Here is a 23732-nt window from a genome sequence, read left to right on the forward strand (position 1 = left end):
CTATGCAGTACAGTACATGCCATACTCTCCATTTGTAAAAAGAAGCATGTTGAGGTTTTATAAAATGATAGTAAAACTAACATTTTGAAATATTATTACAATTTAAAACCACTGTTTACTATTTTTATATATTATAAAATGTAATTTATTCCTGTGATGCAGAGCGAATTTGTCAAGAGTCTTCAGTGTCACATGATCCTTCAGAAATCATTCTAATAAGCTGATTTGCTGCTCAAGTAACATTTTTTATTAATGTTGAAAACAGTTGTGCTGCTGAAACGTAAAAACAAATAAATCACTGATGATGTGTCCCAGTGCATCTGCATGATGTATCTTACACTTAATATAATATTAAATGAAATATCAATATTTTAATTTTATATTAATCTAATCTAAAATGAAATAATTGTTTATAAGAAAATATGAAAATTATATCAATATTAATATAATTAAAATTGTATTATAATTATTATTATTGATGACTAGAAAGTTTAATAGAACAGCATTTGAAATAGAATTATTCTGTAAAATTTTAAAGGTCTTTACTGTTAATTAATACTGTTAATTTGTACCGTATTAACAATGTCTTCAATAAAAATTTTTTTTATCAATTTAATGCATCCATGCTGAATAAAAGTGTAAAGTTCTAAATAAATAAATAAATAATAATAATAATAAATAAATAAATCTTACAACTTTTGATAATAGTAGTATATTTTCTCAACAACAACATCAACAAAAATAAATAAAAACTTTTTTTTTTTTTTTATCTCAATTTAGGTAAAATCATCTCCATGATCAAACTGCCAAAAGTTGATGTTAAAAATCATTGATTTCAGTTCATTACATTTGATATAGAAGGTTAGATTGAATGCATTGCATTGCAGTACAAATTAGCAGTGCTTGATCTGACAAATGTAGTATCCCTTTCACGGATGGAAAATGTAAGAAAAGCAGTGTTGTTCATTTTAGCCGATGATAACAATTCATTTTCTTAGAAATTTGAACAGCACAGTTGCAAAAACAACATGCTTATTCCTAAGTTGGTGCCCGTAAGTACTCTAAACATGTAGGATACAACACTTAATGTTTATTTCCATAATCAGATTGTTTTACATGAGAAACAGTATGTGTTTTATATGATGGCAGTGAGTGGGAAATGCAGCAGCACAGAAACAGGACAGAAACAGGACAGAACAGAAGACTATGTGATCCTTCATCAGTGTGGGTGAAACAGCTTTAAAGGACAATTCAAGCACCAAGCAATTAGACTAATGTTCCAAAACCTCCCCGTCTCTCTCTGCTGCATCTGCGGTGGGGAGACAGCTAGACCCACGGCTACTTACAGTCCCGACAGGAAGTCTTTATTCTTGTCTCTTAGACAGAGGCCTTGAGAATATAATGTCTTCAGGCTGTGGGACACTAAGATGGTACAGACTGCTTTAGCTTGACCATGCTGATTTTAGAATACGTCCCTGAGGATAGTAAGACTGGAGTGCTAGTACACAGCAGGGTGAAATCACTAACAGTGGTATTTTCAGTGCCAAAACATGAATTTGTCCTTACCAGACACTTGTAATCCATTTTAACCAATTGCTAAAATAGTTTTGCAGTGTAAGTCTTATACAGTGAAGTCACCTTTAATTCAATAATGCTTTGGACAACAGAGATCCAAATCCATCCACTATTGAGCTCCAGTCAGTTCAGTGTTGGTGCAGTTCAGTTCAATAACTGTGCATATGCACTGTTGATAAATGAGGGCCCAGATTATTTGGCTGGACTAGTTAACGCTGTGCCATAATTTGCATAATTCAGGTAATGGAATTGAATGCTAAAACAATGCAAATAAACAGTGCGGGCACAATTAATTCCTAGTGAATTCCCCATATTATGTTTCTAATCTGGACGAGTCAGAGAGAGTGCTGAATATTCATAATATGAGTAAGAGTGACCTGTGGTCAGTCAGTCGGTGGCGATGCGAGTGCCATCAGCTTCTTGTAGAGATACAGTGAGTCATTGGGCATCAGGGCAAAAGCAAAGGTCTGATATGGGCTTCCTTTCTGAGACACTGTCACTGTGTTTATTTTCACACACATATACTCTAGACTAGTGTGCATGAGAAATCCTCCGTAGTGTACATTTTTAAAGCTAGTTAAAAAGCTTGGACAGTAGCTTACCAGGAGGAAGACTCTTACATGGTTGGCCATTTTTATAACACCAAAAAGGAGGACACTTTTTAAGATACAGTAAGGAAGGGATAGAAACTTAAATAATCCCAAACCTGTATAAGCAATGACAGAAACATTTTCAAAAATTTTCCATTGGGGGATCATATTAAATCAATGTCCTGTGGCATTTTAGCCTTTCTATTAAGGGAACTCTACTAACCCTTTTAAATGTATATGTCCCCTTACATTTATTTATTTATTTTTAATTATTCAATAAATGCAATTACAGTAGAAAGATAGGACTATTGCAGGGCTGTCAACAATCAAATGAGGTCAGGCAAAATCAAAAAGTCATGCCGACGGATATAAGTAGGTTTATGTATGTTGCAGCTACAGCAGAAGTTATCATTTTTTTAATCGAAAGAGATGCATGCATGTATCTTTAGTGAAGCATCATGGAGAGTTGCTTCTGGGACGCTTCTAAAACGTGCTGCAACTGGTTTAAACACAAGCAGTGACTAGAGTGGCCGCAATCGGCTCTGGGTGCCGAGTCAGAGTCATAATCTGCCGTAGACGTGTGCCGTGTAAATAAGCGGTATAATATAGCCCAAAATATTCCTTTTTTCGAATTGCCTGAAAAACCACCTAATACGAGCATAAAAACTTTTTTTTTGTGTTTTGTGGGTTTTTTTGTGATATATATATAAATATAAAAATATGTTTTACAATGACTTATTGCGAAAGGAAAAAAAAAAAGTTTTATTAATATAACATTGGTTAATGAAAATTGTGTCATTTTGCAATAGTTTTTATCTACATTTTTATAAAATATCACAAAAGCTGCACCTTGTTATATTTCAGAAGCATCCCAGAAGTTGCTCTCCATGCTGCTTCGCAAAAAATACACGCCTACGTATCCTTTCATTGAAAACCATGCCTAGTGTGGCGGCTGCGATATACGTAAACCTACCAACATTATCATGACTTATCATGAAAGGAAAAATTACATTTTAGTCGTATAACATCAGTTAATGGAAATGCTGTAATTTTGCGACAATTTTTTTTTTATTTACATTTAAAAAATACCACAAAAGTTTAACACAAATAATCTAAAGCTACTGATGATTTGTTAAAAACGTTGAAACACTCAAACCACACAAAAAAACTGTTGATTAGAACCACAGATTTTCTGCTGTGACTGTTTGGAACTATTTTGGAGTCAATATTGTCTAAAATGTAGGTCACTACATTATTAGTTAAAACTTAGCCCATGTTTAGTTATTAGTTAAAACTTAGTTAAAACTATTAGTTAAAACTTAGCCCATGTTTAAATCTATTCATTTAGTAATTATATACCATTGGATAAAGTATAAAATAGTGATGACTGTAATGGGAGGACAGATGAGCATCCAACTTGAGGTTGTGCAGGTAGTTGGAAATAGCATTTTTAAAAAAATGCCTAAACTGGACAGATGGCCACCCTATCCTTACACAAACACATATTGAAACTTTGGAAAAACACGAGCTGGAGGCCAAAAACTCCAGAATCTCATCCATTTTAATCAAGGTCTGCTTACATAGACACACACACACACACACATTCAGGAAGCGGAATCAGGGGATCAGCCTGTTTAACGGATTGTCACAGCCTGGTGACGACAGCACCTGTGAATAAACATCGTCTTGCACACTGCAGGCCAGTGACGCTGAGGTAAGATGGCGGGTAGCAACGAAAATGAGGGTGAAAACAAAAAACGATGTCACTTCTTGTTCTACATTGATTACAGTGTGTCTGTCAGAGGATGATAAGGCCTGTTTGTGTTTGCAGTGCGTTGATTTACTCTGAAATCACAAAGAAAGGAAACTTTTTAGTTGGTGGTTTGGGAAGTGCAGAGGCTTTTAAAGGAGCAGTCCTGAGGTGGTGAGATGCCACAGAGAAGTCAAGCTGTTTTGGGCATGTGGCTTAAAGCACAAACATCATTGGTACTGCCAGAGCAGATAAACTCACTTCATCCTGAGGGGATTTCATAAAGCTTGCTTACATGGACTTCATGATTCCCACTGAGGTAATGCTAAAATGTTTCAGCCGTCTGTGTGAATGACAGCTGGCGTCCTTTCAGTGTCAGCAGCATGTTTATATATCCACTTTAAAAAAGGCCATTGACACATGATTTACCAGTCTATTTGTGCCAATTTTCCTGAATTTGACATTTTTTGCACAATCATTTTCATTCTTTCTGCTTTCCTTCCTTCTTTTCTTCCCTGCCCCCCTTTTTATTTTCTTGCCCATCTTTCCTGTCCCCTCTTTTCTCCTTTCATGTTTTTTCCAATTTATTTTCATCTTCCTTCCTTCCTTCCTTCCCTTTTATCTTTCCTTTTTATTCCCTGTCCCCCCTTCCCTTCCCTTCCCTTCCCTTCCCTTCCCTTCCCTTCCCTTCCCTTCCCTTCCCTTCCCTTCCCTTCCCTTCCCTTCCCTTCCCTTCCCTTCCCTTCCCTTCCCTTCCCTTCCCTTCCCTTCCCTTCCCTTCCCTTCCCTTCCCTTCCCTTCCCTTCCCTTCCCTTCCCTTTTGTTCTGCCACCTTATCCTTTTCTTGTCCCATTCATATTGTTCATTTTCAAATAGGGATGCACAGTAAATATCGGCATGATATTAATACGCATCTCATCAGTAAAGCTGGTTCAGTAATCAGCGGTAAATCTCTACATGTGCGTGCTTTCACGTTGATTACAGAACCGGCTTTACTGACGAGATGCGCATTAATATCATGCCGATATTTATCATGCATCCCTATTTTCAAACTGTGATCTTTCAGTTTCAGTTTCACATTTCCATCACTTTCATCTTTCAGTCGTCCTTCCTTCATTCCATTTCCCCTTCCTGTTGTGTTTTTCCTTTTTAGATTTTTTTCCATTTACTGTCTAGTTTTCTTTTTTCCTGTCCCTTTCATTCCATTGCACTATTCATTTCTCTCTTTCCCTCTTCCCTTCTTTTCTCCTTATCCTTCCCTTTTCCTTTTGTCTTGGCGTTTCCCTTATCCTGTCATTTCAATTACCTTGTGTTATTATTTCCTGCCCCTCTTTGCTTTTTTAACACTCTTTCTATTACTTTTCCTTTTCTATTGTTTCCCTTCCTTCCTTCCTTCCTTCCTTACTACCTACCTTCCTTCTTTCCTGTTCTGTCTCTTCCTCTTCCTCTTCTTGTCATTGTACTTTCCATTTCCTGTCCCTTCTTTTTCCTTTTTTGTGCCTTTTTCATTTTCAGTTTCCCTTCATCTTCCAGCTTGCTTTCTGTCCTTCCTCCCTACCTTCCTACATTTTCCCTTTCCTGTTCTGTCCTATTCATTTTCCTAAGGTTTTCCTCTCCTTTTCACTACCTTTTATTTTCCATTTACTTTCCTCTTCTTTCCTTCCTTTTTATTATCTTTTAGTTTCTTTTCTTTGTGTTAGGCTTGTTCAGATTTGTCCTCTCCACTACATCTCGTGCAAAAGCACAGAAAGCTAATCCATGTTCAGGTTTATTATCAGCGTGGGAACAGAAATGCTTTGGGAAGATTAGGTTTGTTTATCACCACGCTCTCTTTTTTTCTATTTCTTCTCACAGAAGCGGTCATCACATTAAAGTTGTGCTGGGCTCTGGCAGGGTTATATTAGATGTCAGAAACAATCCGCCCAGCCTGTCTGCATCTCTCCTGCGTCTCAGGTGCTTGCAGCTGCCCCTCAAAGTGAAGAGATAACACAACTACCCAAAAAGTGCTTTGTTCCAGCAAATTGCAAAGCCACCTGGTTGGGGAGGATGGACTGTGGTGCTCATGCGCAGCGGATGATAATACAGATCTCCTTATTTGCTACGAGGGAAGATGAGAATAGGCAAGATGATTTGAGGTCACAATGCCTTTTATTATTCTGTCCTTTTGCAAATTCGAATCTATATTTTGGATCCTGTTAAAGTGAAAAACACACAAAATAAACCATCTGTTGCATGTCAGTCGCACATGTTGCTGCAATTTCAGAAAAATAGGAGCACAGCAAATGCATTCACTGTTTATATATAATTAGTTTCTTGTATCAACATTGAATATATATATATATATATATATATTATATATATATATATATATATATATATATCAATAATAAAACATTTATGTTGCATAAAAATCCATGTTAAGGGTTATTCATATAATATAATATGCAATATAAATATCCTTATTTAGCATTCCCCTCACGTCATGATCATACAACCAAAACGACCTTTCCTTTTTCGCCCAGAAACAACAAATTTCAGACGCTTTTTCTATTTTTTCAAGGAAAACACTGACAACATCAATGCCGTGAATTATCACCTCAGTCAACACTGTCAGTCATGACCAAAGTCCCAAGATATATATCACACAAACTGACATATAAAAGGCTGTTGATGTCGCAGTCTACTTTGAATTTCAAGCTCGGGGACACAGAAGAACCTGACAAGCAACAATCATAAGGAAGAACAGAAAAACAGGTGTGCACCTGGCTTTAGATGTCTTGTAGTATCCAACAAACAATTCACTTGTTTAACCTTTGCATCCAATCACACAACAACATGTATTCATAAAGCATTACAAAACGGGACTGCTGATCTGACCAGGGATTCTAGCTGTTTATGCCGTTTTGAAGAAGATCCTCGCCTTACTCTCCTGCTGTGGAATGCTCTGTAAATGCCAGGAAAAATGGCTGTGTTTATTTCTATACTGCTATCAGAAGTGACATCAGGTGAATAAGGTGAACGTTGACCTCACATCAGAGAAACTTCTCCTTGAAGCACTCTCCTGCCGATCTTCTTTGATCTTGCACTTTGAAAGAACTCTCTTCTCAGCACGCAAGCCCGTGCCGTGGCTGCTCTCTGGGTGTGATCTCATCCATGTGCCGGTTTGATCTGCTGATCATAAGAGATCTGCTACTGCAAAGCCACAGATGAGTGGACTGATGAGAGATAAGGCCGCTGGTGCGTGGTTATCTTCCATTAGTTGGCTTTCTTATGCTTGTCTTTGCAAATGGAACAGCAGATAGGTTCGGCAATGAGTCAGACTGTGCAAGAGCTGAATCAGAAAAGAGATCTTTGAGATCTCTCATAAAACCAGTGATTACAGCAGTTACTACTATTATTATTATCATTATTATTATTACTACTACTGTTTTCTAATTTCTCAATTTATTTAATTTGGTACGGTAAATATTATTATAAAAATATGGCAAAAATGACATTAATAAAAATAGCAGTGATAATAATAATATAAATATGTTTATTATAATTTCTATTAATGCATTTATTAATAATTTTGTAACATGATAATGTATTTTAATAATAATAATAATAATAATAATAAGTATTAAGTTATTATTAAAATTGTAATAAATTGTATATATATATATAGTAGTTTAATATGATATTGTATTTTTTGTATTTTAATAATAATATCACCAATAACAAAAACAACAATAATTTACTATTAATACTATTTTTTAAGTTTGGCCAAACTGTAAAGAAGTGAAAAGAAATTAGAAAAAATATAACAACAACAACGATAATAAATCTAAGACTGTGAGCGTTGTGATTAAATATGCTGATTTTTCATTTTATATTGTATTTCATTCAATAGTAAATAGTATTGATAAAAATACTCCGTATTACTGAAAATTCACTATTTTTCTCTGTTTTATCTTATAAGAAATACACAGCAAGACAGTTTATTAGATTTTCATTAGAGTTTAGCATCCCAATTAGCCAGGTTAGTGCTCAACTAGTATTTAGATGTTGTGGATTTTTTTTAGTTTTTTTTTTTAGTTTTGATATTTTAGTTGAAGTGCTTTAATTGCCAATGCAGAGCTTTAGCTGTCAAATACTACATCAGCACACCAGTATCCAAAATAAGACATTTCGCATGCTGGCGTTCAGCGATGCTGTTCTTCTCGGCAGTATGGGCCAGTGACATTGGCTTTGTCATTTGACCTCCGCTGTTTATATATAGTGACCACTGAAAGGACCGTTCAATATGAATGCCATTTGCAGATCTCTGGGCAGGGGAGCCGTATCTAATATCCATTTGCAATGGAGCCAGATTTTAATTGACATTATGGCAGGATGAAACCACAGCGGTGACATTGCGATCCTAAATGGAAGAGGAACGCGAGACTCGTTTGTGTCGAACACTACACGGCCACCGCAAGGTCAAAAAATCATATTTAAATTGGAGATAAGAGTCCATGCTGGGACAGGCGGAGAGATGTAAATTCACCAAAGCCCTCTGTCCATTTCAGACCGCTGTGTCATTGTCACGGTGAAGGTGACACCGGCTACGTGTTCAACTCAGATAAGCCTGTGCACGGCGGCCATGACAGGGAAATTGATGGTATGCATGAGCCATGGATGTGTGCAGCACCCTGTTATCCAGAGTAAAGGAATCTCATTAGCTTGGAAATCCCACACTTTGTTCCGCTAAAGGGTTTCAGCTGAATGGCTTTGCCAATCAAGAAGATGTAAGGGCCGGCTGTAATGAGAAAATGCAACTTTATGAATGCGAGTAAACTGTTAGATGGTATCTTAAAACCCTGTAACAGCAACACAAATGAGCTACACTGAAAATATCCCTGGATATTGATTGGATCGTATGTCGGAATGTTTATTTGCTACTACAATAAATTTAGAGGATGCTGACAGTTAGTTGGTTGTTAAGCAGATATTTTATTTCTTAAGGCACCTTATAGTGCACTTGATAAAGAAATGCAAACTTTTTTTTTTTTTGGAATGCATAAGTTGCTTATGCATAAAATTTATTTTGTAAACAGAGAAATTGTGTGTGTATGTATATAGTATGTATGTATATAAATATATACTAATATATTTATTTATTTATTTATTTATTTATTTATTTTCTACAGTAAGAGTTTAAAGTTTAAAGCTACAATATAAAATGCTTGGGAGTATTTTTAATGTATTTAAAAGTCTCTTACCAAAGCTTCATTTGTTTGATGAATACAGTACAGTGAAATACAGTAAACACAGAAATATTGTGAAATATTATTAAAATTTGAAATAACTCTTTTCTATTTTAAAATATTTTTAATTGTAATTTATTTTTGTGATGTAAAGCTGAATTTTCAGCATCATTACTCCAGTCTTCACTGTCACAAGGTCCTTCAGAAATCATTCAAATATGCTGATTTGCTGCTGAAAACATTTCTTATTATTAAAGGTGTTAGAATTTTAGCATGTATTTGAAATTTATATATATTTTTGTAACAATGTAAAAGTTGTACTTTTATATTTAATAAACTTAATGCATCCTTGATTAATAAAATTATTCATTTAATTTAATTTAAAAACTGACACAAACTTTTGAATAATATGTACATAATGTGGATAGTAAAAGTAGCTAAAATTTTGGTCTTGGAAGAATTTAATGAGAAATGTTTATTTTGATTGCAGACTTTTGCAGATTTGTCAAATCTGAGTTTAGTTTGAGGTCTCTTGAAATCTCTTGAAGAGATTTAAGTGAAGTTACAGGGGTATTTTTTCAGGAAACATTGGAGAAACCTCAGCAAAAGTCTTAATTTGTTCACTAACTCTTGATTTTAGAACTTATCTTTGAGACGTTGAGATCTCTTCAACACCTTCAGATGTAAGGCTGGGCTCTTTTTCTAAAGGAACATCCGAGAAACCAAAGAAAGTTCTCCATTTTCTCTCTATTTAACCGCTTCAGAAAAAAAGTCAAGATATTGAAAAGGTCCCATTTGTGTTATTTCTTTACTAAGTGTGTATTCAAACTTTTCACTGGTGGTACACGGTCAGAAAAAAGCACTTTAAGAGGTACAACATCTTTTAACTGGGTCAGTACCTTTTAAAAGGTACAAATTCATAGTAGATATGGTGCAAATATTCCATTTTTGAGGATACTGCCCCATGATAAGCTTACTAAAATGTACAGTCTTTCTCTGACAGTGTTGTGTACGTTTTTGTTTTCATTTAGTCTGTGCCAGCTCCCTGAAGCACAATCCCATTCTCTCTGTTTCAATCTCGTCTTTCCACTTATCCACTGTAATGGCATTAAATGGAGAACCTGATGGCTCATGTTGGCATGACATTGCGTGTGTTGTGACGTTAACCCAGCTCACTGAGGTCGCATGCTTGCGCATGCTTTGGCCCGGAGAGAGAGTTTTTGTCGTTCACTTGGAATAAATCCCTCTTTGAAAGCACAGGGATATAATGATCCACTAACAGTACAACAAGCCCTCAAAGACAAGACCAATCCGTCCTCTCATGGTTTCTCAGGGAGGAAGTGGCATGCTGTTTAGAGGAAGTGTAATCGATACACAGTGGCATCTCTGAGTTGATGACTTAAGTATCACAATCCTCGATTGAGCTTAGTAATGAACTATACAGCTGAGGTCAGAGAACTGCAGGAATGTATCAAGCAGTGACAGCATTGGTTCAGAAACCTGTGCAGGTGAGAACTACACACACAGTAGATGTGTCTCTGCTGTTATTGCTATATGCTGTTTACAAGTGAGAGTGACAGTATAAAGAGATCATGTAGAGCAGAATGTGTAGGAGAAACTACAAATGTGAAGTTTGTTTACTATTTAACTTATGCTAGACTTTAAAAAACAGACTTTTTAAAAACTTTTACTTGATTAAAAGTGATGATAATAATAATAATAAAGATTGTATAGTAAAAAATAATGATTTAATATTTACTATTAAATAATTTATTATTATTCATTAAAATAATTAAAACACAACTTAAATCAAATGTTAATTAGTTCTTCTTGGTTACTATTATTATTATTATTATTATTAGTAGTAGTAGTAGTAGTGGTAGTAGTATTGTCCCTAGTTCTTAATAATAATAATAATAATAATAATAATAATAATAATAATAATAATAATAATAATAATAATAATAACAAGAATATGAATTACAAATTAACATTTATTTAATAATTGTATTATTATTATGATTATTATTATTACAACAATTCCTCCCAGTTTTTAATAATAATAATAATAATAATAATAATAATAATAATAATAATAATAATAATGTGAAATATTTTTGGATAAATAATAATATTAATTACTAATAAAAATCAGTTTTCATTTTACAAAATTATTTTCTTGATTATTCAATAATAATAACAGCAATAACAATAATAATACAAAAATGATTTTCATGATTTTTCAAATAATGGTATTAATATTTTTTTTTTTATAATTTTTTTATAATTAATATTAATAGTAATTTATATTCTTGGATATTCAAAAACAATTATTAATAATTATCAATAAAATAATTATGAAATATAATTTTCAATTATCACATCAGTTATTATTATCTTTTTTTGTAATATACAGTTGCAGTGATACAAAATGGCTCATTTTGGTAATACCGCTCATCCAAACATATACAATAACTTTAGCCCTGTAGATGTTGATCAACCTGTACATGTTCTCTGAAGCATGCAACCCATGTAGCAGAGGTAGAATTTCTTTGACGTGAGATCAATACTGATGTCATTCTTGAATGATTAATGAGCAATGAGCTCATAATGTGATACATGATGATGACACAGATTACTATGCTGTCGAGATATTGTACCATCACATGCACATCCAGCGAAGGCATGGTGGTGTAAATATCATAATAACATGTCAATACCTGCAAACAAAGCAGCCAGGTGAATGAAACCAATGAGGCTGTGCTTACCTTCTCCTGGTACTGCCGTCGAGATGAGTCCAGAGACTGGATGAGGGCTGTGGCGTGACCCACGAACATGGCGTAACAGGTGGCGCCCACAATCATGCTTAGCATGGTGATCCAAAGGTCCGACATGCTGACGGGTGCTCTGGCTCCGTACCCGATACACAACATGTGACTCATGGCCTTAAAGAGGGCGTAAGAGTACTGCTTTCCCCAGGAGTCGTTCTAAGAGAGCGATAGAGACAGAGATGAGAAGATGAAACAAAAAGAAAGAGTCAGCAATAGAAAAGCAGGTGGAGTGAATTTAACATGTGCGCTTGCAGGCAAAATATTCAGTGTATCAGTGAGTCTGCATACAGCGTCCTGCCAACTTGACCTTCATGCATGGCAAACTATCTCTCTCCATGCATCTTCCCTGTATTCTCTGTATTCTGTTGTCTGTATTTCTACTTCTCTGTATTGCCTCCTGTATTTCTATTGTATTTCATGTCCCTTTTATTTGTTGTAATCCAACTGTCCATTTATATCTCTTTTATTTCATTTCATTTCATTTCATTTCATTTGTCCAGTGTAATATTCCATTTGATTTTACATGTTTAGAGTTATTTGTATCACTATTTTGCCTTAAAACTAAACAATTGACCAATATTATGTATATATGTATGTATATTTTAGAAATGTATATTTTATGAATTATGAATTATATTATGATTATTAAATTTCTCTCTCTTTCTCTCTTTTTCTAATAGTTATTAATTTACATTTATTTGTACATGTGTTATAATGACTTTTAAATGGGTATGTTGTATTTGTGTGGGGAAATATATATTGATGATTTTTTTTCACCTTTTTTTCTTTGAGAAAATACTCCATCTCTACACCATCTTTTTAGTCTCTGTGTCATTTGCAATGGGGTCTTAAAAGAAGTGATGGCTTTGGTGTCTGCTAATCAACTTGGATTACTTCCATTAGCTGCCTTCAGTTGATGTACGGCTCTGTGGATCCCTCATGCCGGACAGAAAAAGAAGAGGAAGGACACTTTCAGTCCTCTCACAGTCTATTAGCGCAGCTGATTTTAATGGAGAACTGTGCAAATAGAAAGAGACAAACTGTACTGCAGATGTACTGCAGCGTGTCTGACCCTGCTCACAATCAATACATCAGCTCATGAAAACAAGGCTGAAACTTTCCAGGCATTCTTTTGTTGTTGTTGTTGATACTGTAATTTGTAGCTTTTTTTTTTTTTTTTTTTTTTTTGGTAATTCATATATTATATCCTATCATATCATGTATCATATCATATATCATATCATATATATCTTTCCAGTTTATGTTGTTTAAATAATAGTATAAAAAATAGTATTAGTTATTTAGAAAAATATAATTAATTATTTCTTTTTTGAAATTACAATCTTGTAAGACTTTAAATATAATGTGCTTTATTACTTTTTTTATTTTTTTATAAAAATACGCTATTCCTTTTTCCATTTGTTTGTAAAATCCCTGTTGAATCAGCATTGGATATTTTTTGGGAGGTCATACCAAATGTAGCAGTGCTCTGTTTAGGTCAGATGAATTTGCTTCTCTGACTTATTTTATACCCAGAAGCTATTTTCAGTTTGCTCTGTCACTCCTCAATGTCAGCATTACTCACAGACATTAGTTAACTGAGAACACGAACTAAAACAAGACCCATATGACTTCCGATGGCCTCAGCTCCTCATGTTTATGTGAAGCTTGCTGGAGGGATGTGAGGGTTCCATGTTCATGGATGGAGTCTGGAATGGAATTGCTGACTGTTTGAAACTCATCCTGCTCATTTTGAAGAGGAAAAAGTGCTGAGGATGCCGACAAATGCACGTTGAAGCCGCTCTTAAACCTTCGTAGCGCTGCCTGCCAACCCACAGGGCCCTCAAACGCTAGCCCGGACACTGGTATCACACATGCTAGTTCTGCTGACTTTGTGCGCCTATCAGAATAACTTCAGGAAAGTGCTTCTGATGTGCTCGCTTTCTCTCTCTATGATTGTATTAACTCCAAAACTGAGTCACCTATTACTGCCAAATCTAATCTCTATGCTGATTGTTGATTTCTTTCAAAGACTGATGGAAGAATGAAGGCGTAATTGCACACATAGAGGTTGTGGGGAGAAAAACCGCATCATATTAGATATTCCCAATAGCATTCTATGCTGGAATGACATCAAGAACTATGTTGTCATTGCACCTCATACTACGTTTGCTGAAAAAAACGAATGTCAGTGGCTGCCAGGGCGTGTTTGTTACTAAAATATTTTATGTTGTGTTATGTGATTGTTTAGGTGTTCTGAGTGGTAGCTAGGGCGTTGTTAGGGTCTTGCAAAGTCATTGGTTTTCTGGTTGGTTGCTACAGAATTTCTAGGGTGTTCTGAGTGGTTGTTTGGGCGTTGCTAGGGCCTTGCAAGGTGATTGGTGTTCTGAGTGGTTGCTTGGGCGTTGCTAGGTGGTTGATATAGTTTTCTGGGTGGTAGCTACAGAACTGCTCGGGAAACTAGGGTTGCAAAGAGGCAGAAAATTACCATTAAATTTCCAGAAACAAAATTTTACAAAAAAATTACAACCCTTTACAACCCTAGTTCTGAGTGATTGGTGTTGCTAGGTGGTTGATACCGTTTTCTGAGTGGTAGCTACAGAATTGCTTGGGATTTCTGAGAAGGGTTGCAAAGAGGAAGAAAATTACCAGTAAATTTCCGGAAACATTGCAAATTTTTCTGAAATTTCCCAAAAAATCTAGGAAAATTGTACCAGTACATTTTTGCAAACTTTCCAAAATGTGTCAAATTTTCCAAAAATCCTGGAAAATTTCCAGAATTTTAGTTATATATTTTCTGCCAATTTGCAACCATAGTTCTGAGTGGGTGACATTGCTAGGTGGTTGATATGGTTTTCTGGGTGGTAGCTACAGAATTGCTGAGTGGGGTTGCAAAGGGGCAGAAAATTACCAGTAAATTTACAGAAACTTCCCAAAATGTGGATTTTTTTTTACCATAAATGTTCTGCCCCTTTGCAATCCTAGTTCTGAGTGGGTGGCGTTGCTAGTCAACCTCACTCCCCTGATCTCAAGATGAGGGAGACCCGGGTTCGACTACCGCTTGGAGCGGTGCGAGTAGGACCTGGGCGTTACACTAGGTGGTTGATATCATTTTCTGGTTGGTTGCTATAATTGGTTGGTTGCTACAGTACATAATTTCTAGGGTGTTCTGAGTGGTTGCTTGGGCGTTGCTAGGTGGTTAATATCGTTTTATGGGTGGTAGCTACAGAATTGCTAGGGAGCTGCTATGGTGTTTCCATGTCATTGTCAGAGTGTTGCTAGGTGGTTGATGGGGTTTTCTGATGGATTGTGAGGGCCTTGCAAGGTGATTGGTTTTCTGGTTGGTTGCTACAGTATATTTCTAGGGTTTCTGAGTGGCTGCTTGGGCGTTGCTAACTGGTTGATAGAGTTTTCTGGGTGGTAGCTACAGAATTGCTAGGGTATTGCTATCTTGTTGCTAGGGCCTTGCTAGGTGGTTGGTTTTCTGGGTGGTTGTTACAGAATTTCTAGGGTGATCCTATGTAGTTTCAAGGGTGTTGTGAATGGTTGCTAAGGCATTTCTACAGTGTTGCTATGGGGGTGCTAGGGTGTTCAGAGCGATTGTTAGGGTGTTGCTAGGTCATTGATAGGGTTTTATGGGTAGTTGCTACAGAATTACTATGGTGTTCCCATGTTATTTTTGATTGGGTGTTGTAGGTTGTTCTGGGTAGAACTTTTAGGGTGCTGTATCAGGCTGCTAGGGTGTTCTGGTGGATTGCTAGGGTGTTTTGGGTGCTGGCTGCATCATTGCATGGGTGTTGCAATGTTGTTTCTAAAGTTTTCTGAGCGATTGCTAAGGTGCTACTAGGATATTGCTAGGAATTTGCTAGGGTTTTCAAAGTTGTTTCTAGTTCGTTGATAAGATTTTCTGGTTGGGTTCTTATTATCCGAAGTCAAAACCAAGTTTTATTCTGATCCGGTCCTTAGATATTGCTCAGGTTTTACATGTCTATGTGAGATTTTTACCTGTTTTGTTGTCCACCAGGGAAAAACAAATCACAAGTCAAATCAGGTGCTTACAAAAAATAAATAAAATAATAATAATAATAATAATAATAATAATAATAAAATCAAGTTTGTTTCAGCTTTTCATTGTGTAATATTATCTGGTTTATGTTAATAGCATGTCATGCTTTGTGACAACTCCAAATTATTAAATTATTAAACCTTTCCGGAAGAGAATCTGGTTTGTAAATGTGGGTTTGTGTGTGTAAAACCCAAAGGATCTTCCTCTTTAGTTGCTGATGACCAGATGTCAAGAGAAGGGATCCGTCATCAGACTCACTCCATAAACACCTACAATCTCTCATCCTTGTCACTCAGACACTGTTTTAACTAACACTTCAGTCCAGCGTATTTGATAGCTAAGGGTCCTTAAGTGGTCTACGGATGATTAGAAGAGCCCACTTGCGAAATGTGTTGATTGGTTGATAATCTGTGTGTATGTTGTAGTGTTACAGTAGGTGTCATAGCCAGACAGCACCACATAGAGCATTGCAGGGGGAGATACAAATGCAACTACACACCAGGTGTTTACGTATGTCCATGTATTGCTTGGGTCATAAAGCTCAGTTAATCCACATAATAGCCACAGACATTCACGTGCACACACATTAATAATCCAACATAAGTCACTAAAACTTGTACACATACATGGTTTTGCACATATACACAGTGTTGGGAAGTTCTTTCTCCATCGTATCAGAGCCGTGACCCTTGTGTGACTGTGAACGTGTGGCCGTTCTCCTCACCCAGGTGTGACTCTCTCAGAAGTGACCAGACATGCAGTAATTGAAATTCAATCCGATTCTACCATTCCAGCTAATCACACGCTACGTTACCAGGCCCAGTGTGTCAGAAAAGGGTAATCAGTGGCTCGAATAAACCACCTCCACCTGAAGAGACATTTGCATCTGAGCATGCAGTAGGCTATTTCATTTTCTTAATCTTCTGAATGTTCATTTATACACGGAAAGTGTAGAGAGTGAAAGGTCTTTTGATTGGTTACTGAACCCTGTTTCAGTTATTTTAACAGTGTATGTGCTTCTAAAATTATGATGTTGGAAAAGACACAAGAATTAATGGGAGGAAGTTAACGTGCAAAAAAAAAAAAAAAAAAAAAAAAAATATATATATATATATATTTATATATATATATATATATATATATATATATATATATATATATATATATATATATATATATATATAATTATTTATTTATTTTTTGCCCAGGACCACAATCTGTTATTTATGAAAACTGGTTTTCTGGGTTCACTGTTGACTAGCAGCTCTTGCCCTTTTTTATCTTCTGGTTTCGCCCTCTGTCTATCTCCTTCTACCTTTTTAACCAATCTGTTTTTCTTCTTCCCTCACCTTTTCTCTTCTCTCCCCTCTGTAATTCACCAGATGGATGTCAGCTGAGCTATCTAAAGTGACGTGTGAGATAAAACGAAAGGCCAAGCAATCGTCTCAACAGGCCTCTTGAGAATTAAAAGCAATCTTTTACCAGCTCCCAAAAAGATCCCTGTTTTATCCCTTACATCTGGTAATTAATTACTATAACAAGGAGACTTTATTAAATAAAAGTGTGAGCTATTGATTTGGCTGCATCTCATGAGACACAGCAAAACTGATGGAAATCAAAGTTAAAGGACCAGTGCCCGTTACACACAGTTTAAGCTTTATCAACATTATCCGAGGCGGTCGATTACCACAGAAAACAGTTTTGACTAGTATCTCATGTAAATGTACACCATTTCATAACACAAACCTGTAAATCATAAACAGGTTTGTGGTTTGAAATTCTGTATATTTTGGTCAAAGCATTTTTTGCTGGTTGACAAAACTGTTTTCTGTGGAAATCAACACAGATACTACTGATAGAAAACGTAAATCAATTTAAAATCAATTTTTTTTATTAACCATATCGCATTTCCGTTACTGTAATCCAGTCAGGGAGTGGCTAAACTCTTAAAAAGGGTTTAAACATCATGATTAAGACAAAAGATTTCCAAACATCTGGCCCTGCATATTCTGGTCCGCCGTTGTACTTTGAGTATATGACAAAAAGACAAAGCTATGTTTTTCCTTTTGTTTAGGACTATTTACTTTTCATAAACCTGAGAGAATTAATGATCTCTTACTTGTTCTAATTTTGTTTTCTGCAATGGTATCTACTCTCATAATCTCTCACAAAATGACTCCTCGTTATGATCGTCTCTTTATAATTGCCTTGGGAAATGCAGTCTTTTGTTCATAATGGAATACTGTTCACAGTCTGCAGATACTGTGCAGTATACACTGATTACAGCATATTAGTTTTTAACAGCCTATTATATAAGCAGTATGTGAAACAAAGTAGTATGCATTGATAAATGATTAACAGTAGCATGCTATACCAGAAATAAAAGCAGGTAGTTTTTGCATTTCCTGGTTTGTGTAAAAACCTCTCGGTAGTCTGATCAAATAATGAGTCGAAATGGTAAACAACAGCTGATATTACTGTATTGTATGGTATTTTATGCAACCTGCTCTGGTAACTAAGATATTGATAATACCAAATTTGCATACTGCTATATTTAACTAAATCTACAAACTATGAAAAATTGTTATTTTAAATAAAGTGCAAGGCAACTTTTAAATTTAGTTTAACTCAATGTTCTAAAATAACTAAAAAAACAGAAACTGAAATAATATTTACATTAACAAAATATTTACATTAACAAAATTAAACTACTAAAATGATTCAAAATATTATTAAAAACTATAATAGTACCTCAGTTATGCTAAAATAATGCTGACATACTGTGCCCAGTATACATACTGTAAAAATAGTAAGTAGTATACTATTAAAACATAGCTTTGCTGTTATCTTTGCCATAAAAATGCAAGTGGAAAAACAGCGCCCCCTATTCAAGCCCACCAGCAGCAAAAAGGTCACTACTCTTTATTCCAAATAGACATGGGCCTTTTACATGCATTTAGGACAAAAACGTGACTGAGAATATGGGAGGATACCATTGGAGCTTACAGTGTACATTATGCCATGCATTGTGGGTGAGAAGTTTAAGCAGGAAGATAATGAGTCAGGTAGTAGCGCTTCTTATTATAAATAAGCTGGAAATCACCTTTGTTCTACTGGGCTTTTCTCCTCTGATGAGCTACTGTGCAATAAAAATTCAAATGAGGTGTAGCCTTTTTCCTAAAACACACACACACACACTTAACAAAAGGCCACACACATCCATATTTCTGCTTTTTTACACCTTATCTTTTTAGCTAGTCACAAGTTTCAAAGCGTCTAGAAAACAGGGGTCATTTAGAGAGTACGGTAATGATATTCTTCTTAAATCAGCATTACAGAAGATCAAGAGCCATATGGGGGAGATAAGACGACTTAAGGAAGTTGTGGGCTGCATGATATTACTGGATTTAATACATATTATAGGCTCTTGCTCTCTTCAGAGGGGTCAGATGGGTTTCTTTTTGTGTGCTTGTGCATACAGAACAGAACAGAAAAATGTGCACACATTTCATTGTGAATTTGTATGTTTTTGTGAATCTATTCATCAGTCTTTGTTCCAGTAACATTTTCCCATTTATTGTCTCCATAGGCTCCAAGATAAATCAGAACATTGCAGCATTTTGTTGACAGAAAAATTAATTTGAAAACCGAAAAAAAAGAGAGAAAAGGTATGAGCTTGTGTGCTTAAATTATTTTATGAGGGAATGAACTAGGCAATGAATGAAGCATTGCAAACAGAAAACCTCAAATCTGAAACAACAGTACATTGTTCGGCCAATGCTATTTTCACTGACTCATTCTGCGTGTCGCTTTGTTATATCAGTAAGTGACTGTTTTGTTTTTTTTTGTTTTTTTTAAAGAAATCACTGAATCATTTGCTAAACTGATTCATTCAATACATTGATTCATTCATGACCAACACAAGGGACTGTCTTAATGAGTGATTAATTGAATCAGTTACTCAACTTATTCATTCAAAAACACTACTTCATTCACAACCAAAACTAATGACAGCCTTTCAATGAGTGAGTCACAGAATCATTTACTTAACAGATTCTTCCAGATGACTAAATCATTCATTCATGGCCAAAACAAATGACTCTCTTAAGTTGCGATCACATTTATCATTGTTTGGTGAATTTTTGATGGTAAAAGGATTTTAATAGGAATCCAGTGGGAAATTCATGCGAGGGAGAACAATTTCCCCATGCAGATTTCGCAATGGATTTTTCGCAATGTCGGTTAGGCAGATTTATTGCTTTGGCCAAAATAAAGCTCTTTGGTTTGAACATGATTTATTCACATAGTCACTTTAATTATTCATTCAAACTATTGAAAATAAAATAACATATAAAATAAAATAACATATTCGGTGTTGGTAGGGTCATTTGCAATGCTTGATTAGAGTTAGTGGCCATTACTGAGCTGCTATTGCTGTTTCCATGGTAACAAGAGCTTCTCTGATTGGTGGATCTCCTATAAGGATTGTGGGTGGTTTAATTCTGCACTGGGAATTTGGAAATAAACCAGAATTTTTATCAAAAACTTAAAGTTGAAATCACTCTTGGGGCTACAGCAGCATATATTTGCTTGGAGCTCATGCAGGTCTGTCTTTAAAAGGTTTATACATCATTGCTAAAAATCAATTTCTCTATTGAGAAACTAAATTGGATAAACCCAACTGGTGCGCTCTATTCTAGTCTATGGGGCTTTTACAGGGTTTGTTATCATGTCTGGTGATTACTGTGAAAGAGCAGTGGCCTGTTACTCAACACACATAAACCTGTCCCATACAGCAGCTCTTAGATTGATCGCTCACACCCAACCTCCGTAATTACGTCACCTTTAACACCAAAACAAACCATCCAATCCACAGACACACAGAAAGCCCTCTGGGATATGTGTGTGTTGTTATGCATCTGTGGTTATTTATAGCAGAGGCAATAGTCACGATTTGTGCAACAGTAACATACGAGATGCACTTGCTGTTAAGACTGGCATTTGAAATAATGGTTTAAACGAGAGAAATACGGCCACAGCCAATAAAACCGAAGATTAAAATACAAAACAAGAGCTGATTAAAATTGCACTCTGAGAGGTCAGCGGGATTTTAGTGTCACTACTTCACCAACCTTTTGTCTTAACATGAGGTGAGTGTTGTCTAAAGGTGTGTAGAAAATGTTTTTATATCCCCCTCCCTCTCTTTTTGTCTCTCTCGTTCTCTCGCTCACTCTCACACCCACACAACCCCGGTTACTATCCAGCTATTCAAGCGTGAACCAATCAGGTGACAGCAGACAGCATGTGCTGGGAGAGCGGTATAAGATCACATGTAGTCCATCCCTGAGGTAAAACTACACGCACATTATACTACATCCAGGAGAAAAAAAAAAAAACATGAAGAATTGCAGTATACATAAAATGATATATTATACAAGATATCAATTTGATATATTCAGAACAAACAAATAACAGTATATACACATGCATATATATTGTTTTTTAATTAATTATTTTTTTATTTGTTGTCTTTTTTGTCATTTTGAATAGAGAGTTTAAATATGAAAATGTTGTGATTTGAGGCAACTATCGAGCAGCGTTTTATGGAAATTAGCAAAAAATAAAACAAAACAAAAAATGTCATGAATGTTCCTTGAGACCTAGAAGTGTTTAGGACCTTTTGGGAGATGCTTTACTGATGTAGATTTAACTTGATAAAAATAAAAGTATCATTTCTGCACCACTGGTGTCATCAAATTAAATTGCAATTCCAACTGGATTTTCCAAACACTCCGACCATTTTCTACAGCTTGCATGAGTTGTATTCAAATTATTTATTACAGACATCCATGGGAATGCTGTGGATTATTTTATGTACAGAAGATCAAATGAAGCGTCTCATTAATGTTTGGCAGCAGTAGTGTGGACAGTAATGCAAAATTCATGACCGAGTCACATGTACAGAAGAACTTTGCGTGCAACACATCATTCAATTAAAAACTCATTTATTATTTATTATGTGGAAAACAATTATAGTTATTGATGTTTCCTCTTTGCACTCTGTTTTTGCAGAGGGCTTGTGTTAGAAATGTGATTTATGGACAGTTTCTCACAAAACCTCAGTGCTGGTTTGGCTGTTTCCACCACTGGTTCATAATCACTCTCTCACATTATTTATGCAAAAAAACCTTTGTGAATAGCTCAAGTGAAAAAACATAATTTTTTGGCATAATTTAGTGGGCATAATTTTTTATAATTTAAATTTAGCATAATTATCTTTATCTATCTATCTATCTATGTGATACTGTTAACGTTAATGACATTCAACTGTTAAAGCTGTTCAACTGCTGTTTTATATTTGCCATATATATTTGGATATACAGTACATCATGTAAAATATTTTATATATAGTTGTGCTGCTTGATGTTTTTGTAGTAATCCCCCCACCCCAGAATTTTCCTTTGAATCATCAATTTAATGCATCCTTGATAAACAAAAATAAATAAATAAATAAATAAATAAATAAATAAATCTTACTGATCTCATAAGTATATATACATACAAAAAGTTATTAAATGTAATATATTAGGTTTATATATATGAATATTTTTCAATATTTCATACTTCAAATAAGATAAACTTACATTTAACAAATGTCCTATTCAGATGATAACATTCTCTGTGATTTTAAATTATTTAACTGATTTTATTATTTTTGAATTGGCTACATCAGTCATTTCTTTCAGTCTTTTTTATGGACATTTGTGTCCATTTTGACCCAGAAAAGATGCGCATAAATGTCTACAAAAATGCATTTTTTAGCAAGCAAACAAAACTATGCAAATGCCTTAAGACCTTGAAAACCACAAATATGTACGCCTACTGGAGAACCACTGCAGTATGAAAAACTGATCACTTTTTCATCTGAAAGTGAAACGTTTATGCAAGTAAAATGAATTTATTTTGTTTGAAAACTTTTCAGAAGCTGTTTTGTTAGAAATATATATAGTTATAAATTAATTCAATAGGGTTCATACTGTCAGTTCTATAATTATATTTTCCTATAAATTACATAATGCTTTCAAATAAAAGTTCTCATCAATATAATATAATATAATATAATATAATATAATATAATATAATATAATATAATATAATTTAATATTATAATTAATATAATATAATATAATATAAATAATATAAATTAATATATAGATATATATATATATATATATATATATATATATATATATATATATATACGGTTTAATTATATTCATGTTTTTTATTTCTGTATGTGTTTTGTTACAGTTTCTGTGTTGTGTTTTTTGTTGATTTCTGTTTTTTGTGGGTATAAAGTTTGTAAAGGTTAATTGTTTTGATAAATTGTTTTTAAATGTATTATTTGATCTATATATATATATATATATATATATATATATATATATATATATATATATATATATATATATAATATATATATATATATATATATATAGATCAAATACAATATGGTTTTAGTTTTAGTTGAAAAATATTAAGTTACGACTGTTTTATAAAATTATTATTCTTCGGGTCCAAACAGACCCAGTATATGAATATAGTATACAGATTCTCAATTCATTTTGACAGTTACATAACATTATAAGTGGACTTGTAGGGAAAAAATGATACTACACGTGTGGAATATAA

The 23732-nt window shown here is 34.6% G+C and overlaps 1 protein-coding gene and 1 long non-coding RNA gene across 2 annotated transcripts in view; one reads left to right on the top strand and one right to left on the bottom strand.

The window, feature by feature from the left end:
- Positions 1 to 6789, top strand: part of LOC122141342 — a 30097-nt gene extending 23308 nt beyond the window's left edge. Inside the window, exon 3 of the long non-coding RNA XR_006157729.1 lies at positions 5770 to 6789. This is a non-coding gene — a long non-coding RNA (uncharacterized LOC122141342). The remainder of the gene's footprint in view (positions 1 to 5769) is intronic.
- LOC109045556 (potassium/sodium hyperpolarization-activated cyclic nucleotide-gated channel 1-like) overlaps positions 1 to 23732 on the bottom strand; it is a 95013-nt gene that overhangs the window by 18895 nt on the left and 52386 nt on the right. The window contains exon 4 of the mRNA XM_042748534.1: positions 11912 to 12130. Coding sequence (XP_042604468.1) covers positions 11912 to 12130 — 219 coding nt within the window. The remainder of the gene's footprint in view (positions 1 to 11911; positions 12131 to 23732) is intronic.

Source organism: Cyprinus carpio, chromosome B21, assembly GCF_018340385.1.
Source record: "Cyprinus carpio isolate SPL01 chromosome B21, ASM1834038v1, whole genome shotgun sequence".
NCBI classification, from domain to species: domain Eukaryota; kingdom Metazoa; phylum Chordata; class Actinopteri; order Cypriniformes; family Cyprinidae; genus Cyprinus; species Cyprinus carpio.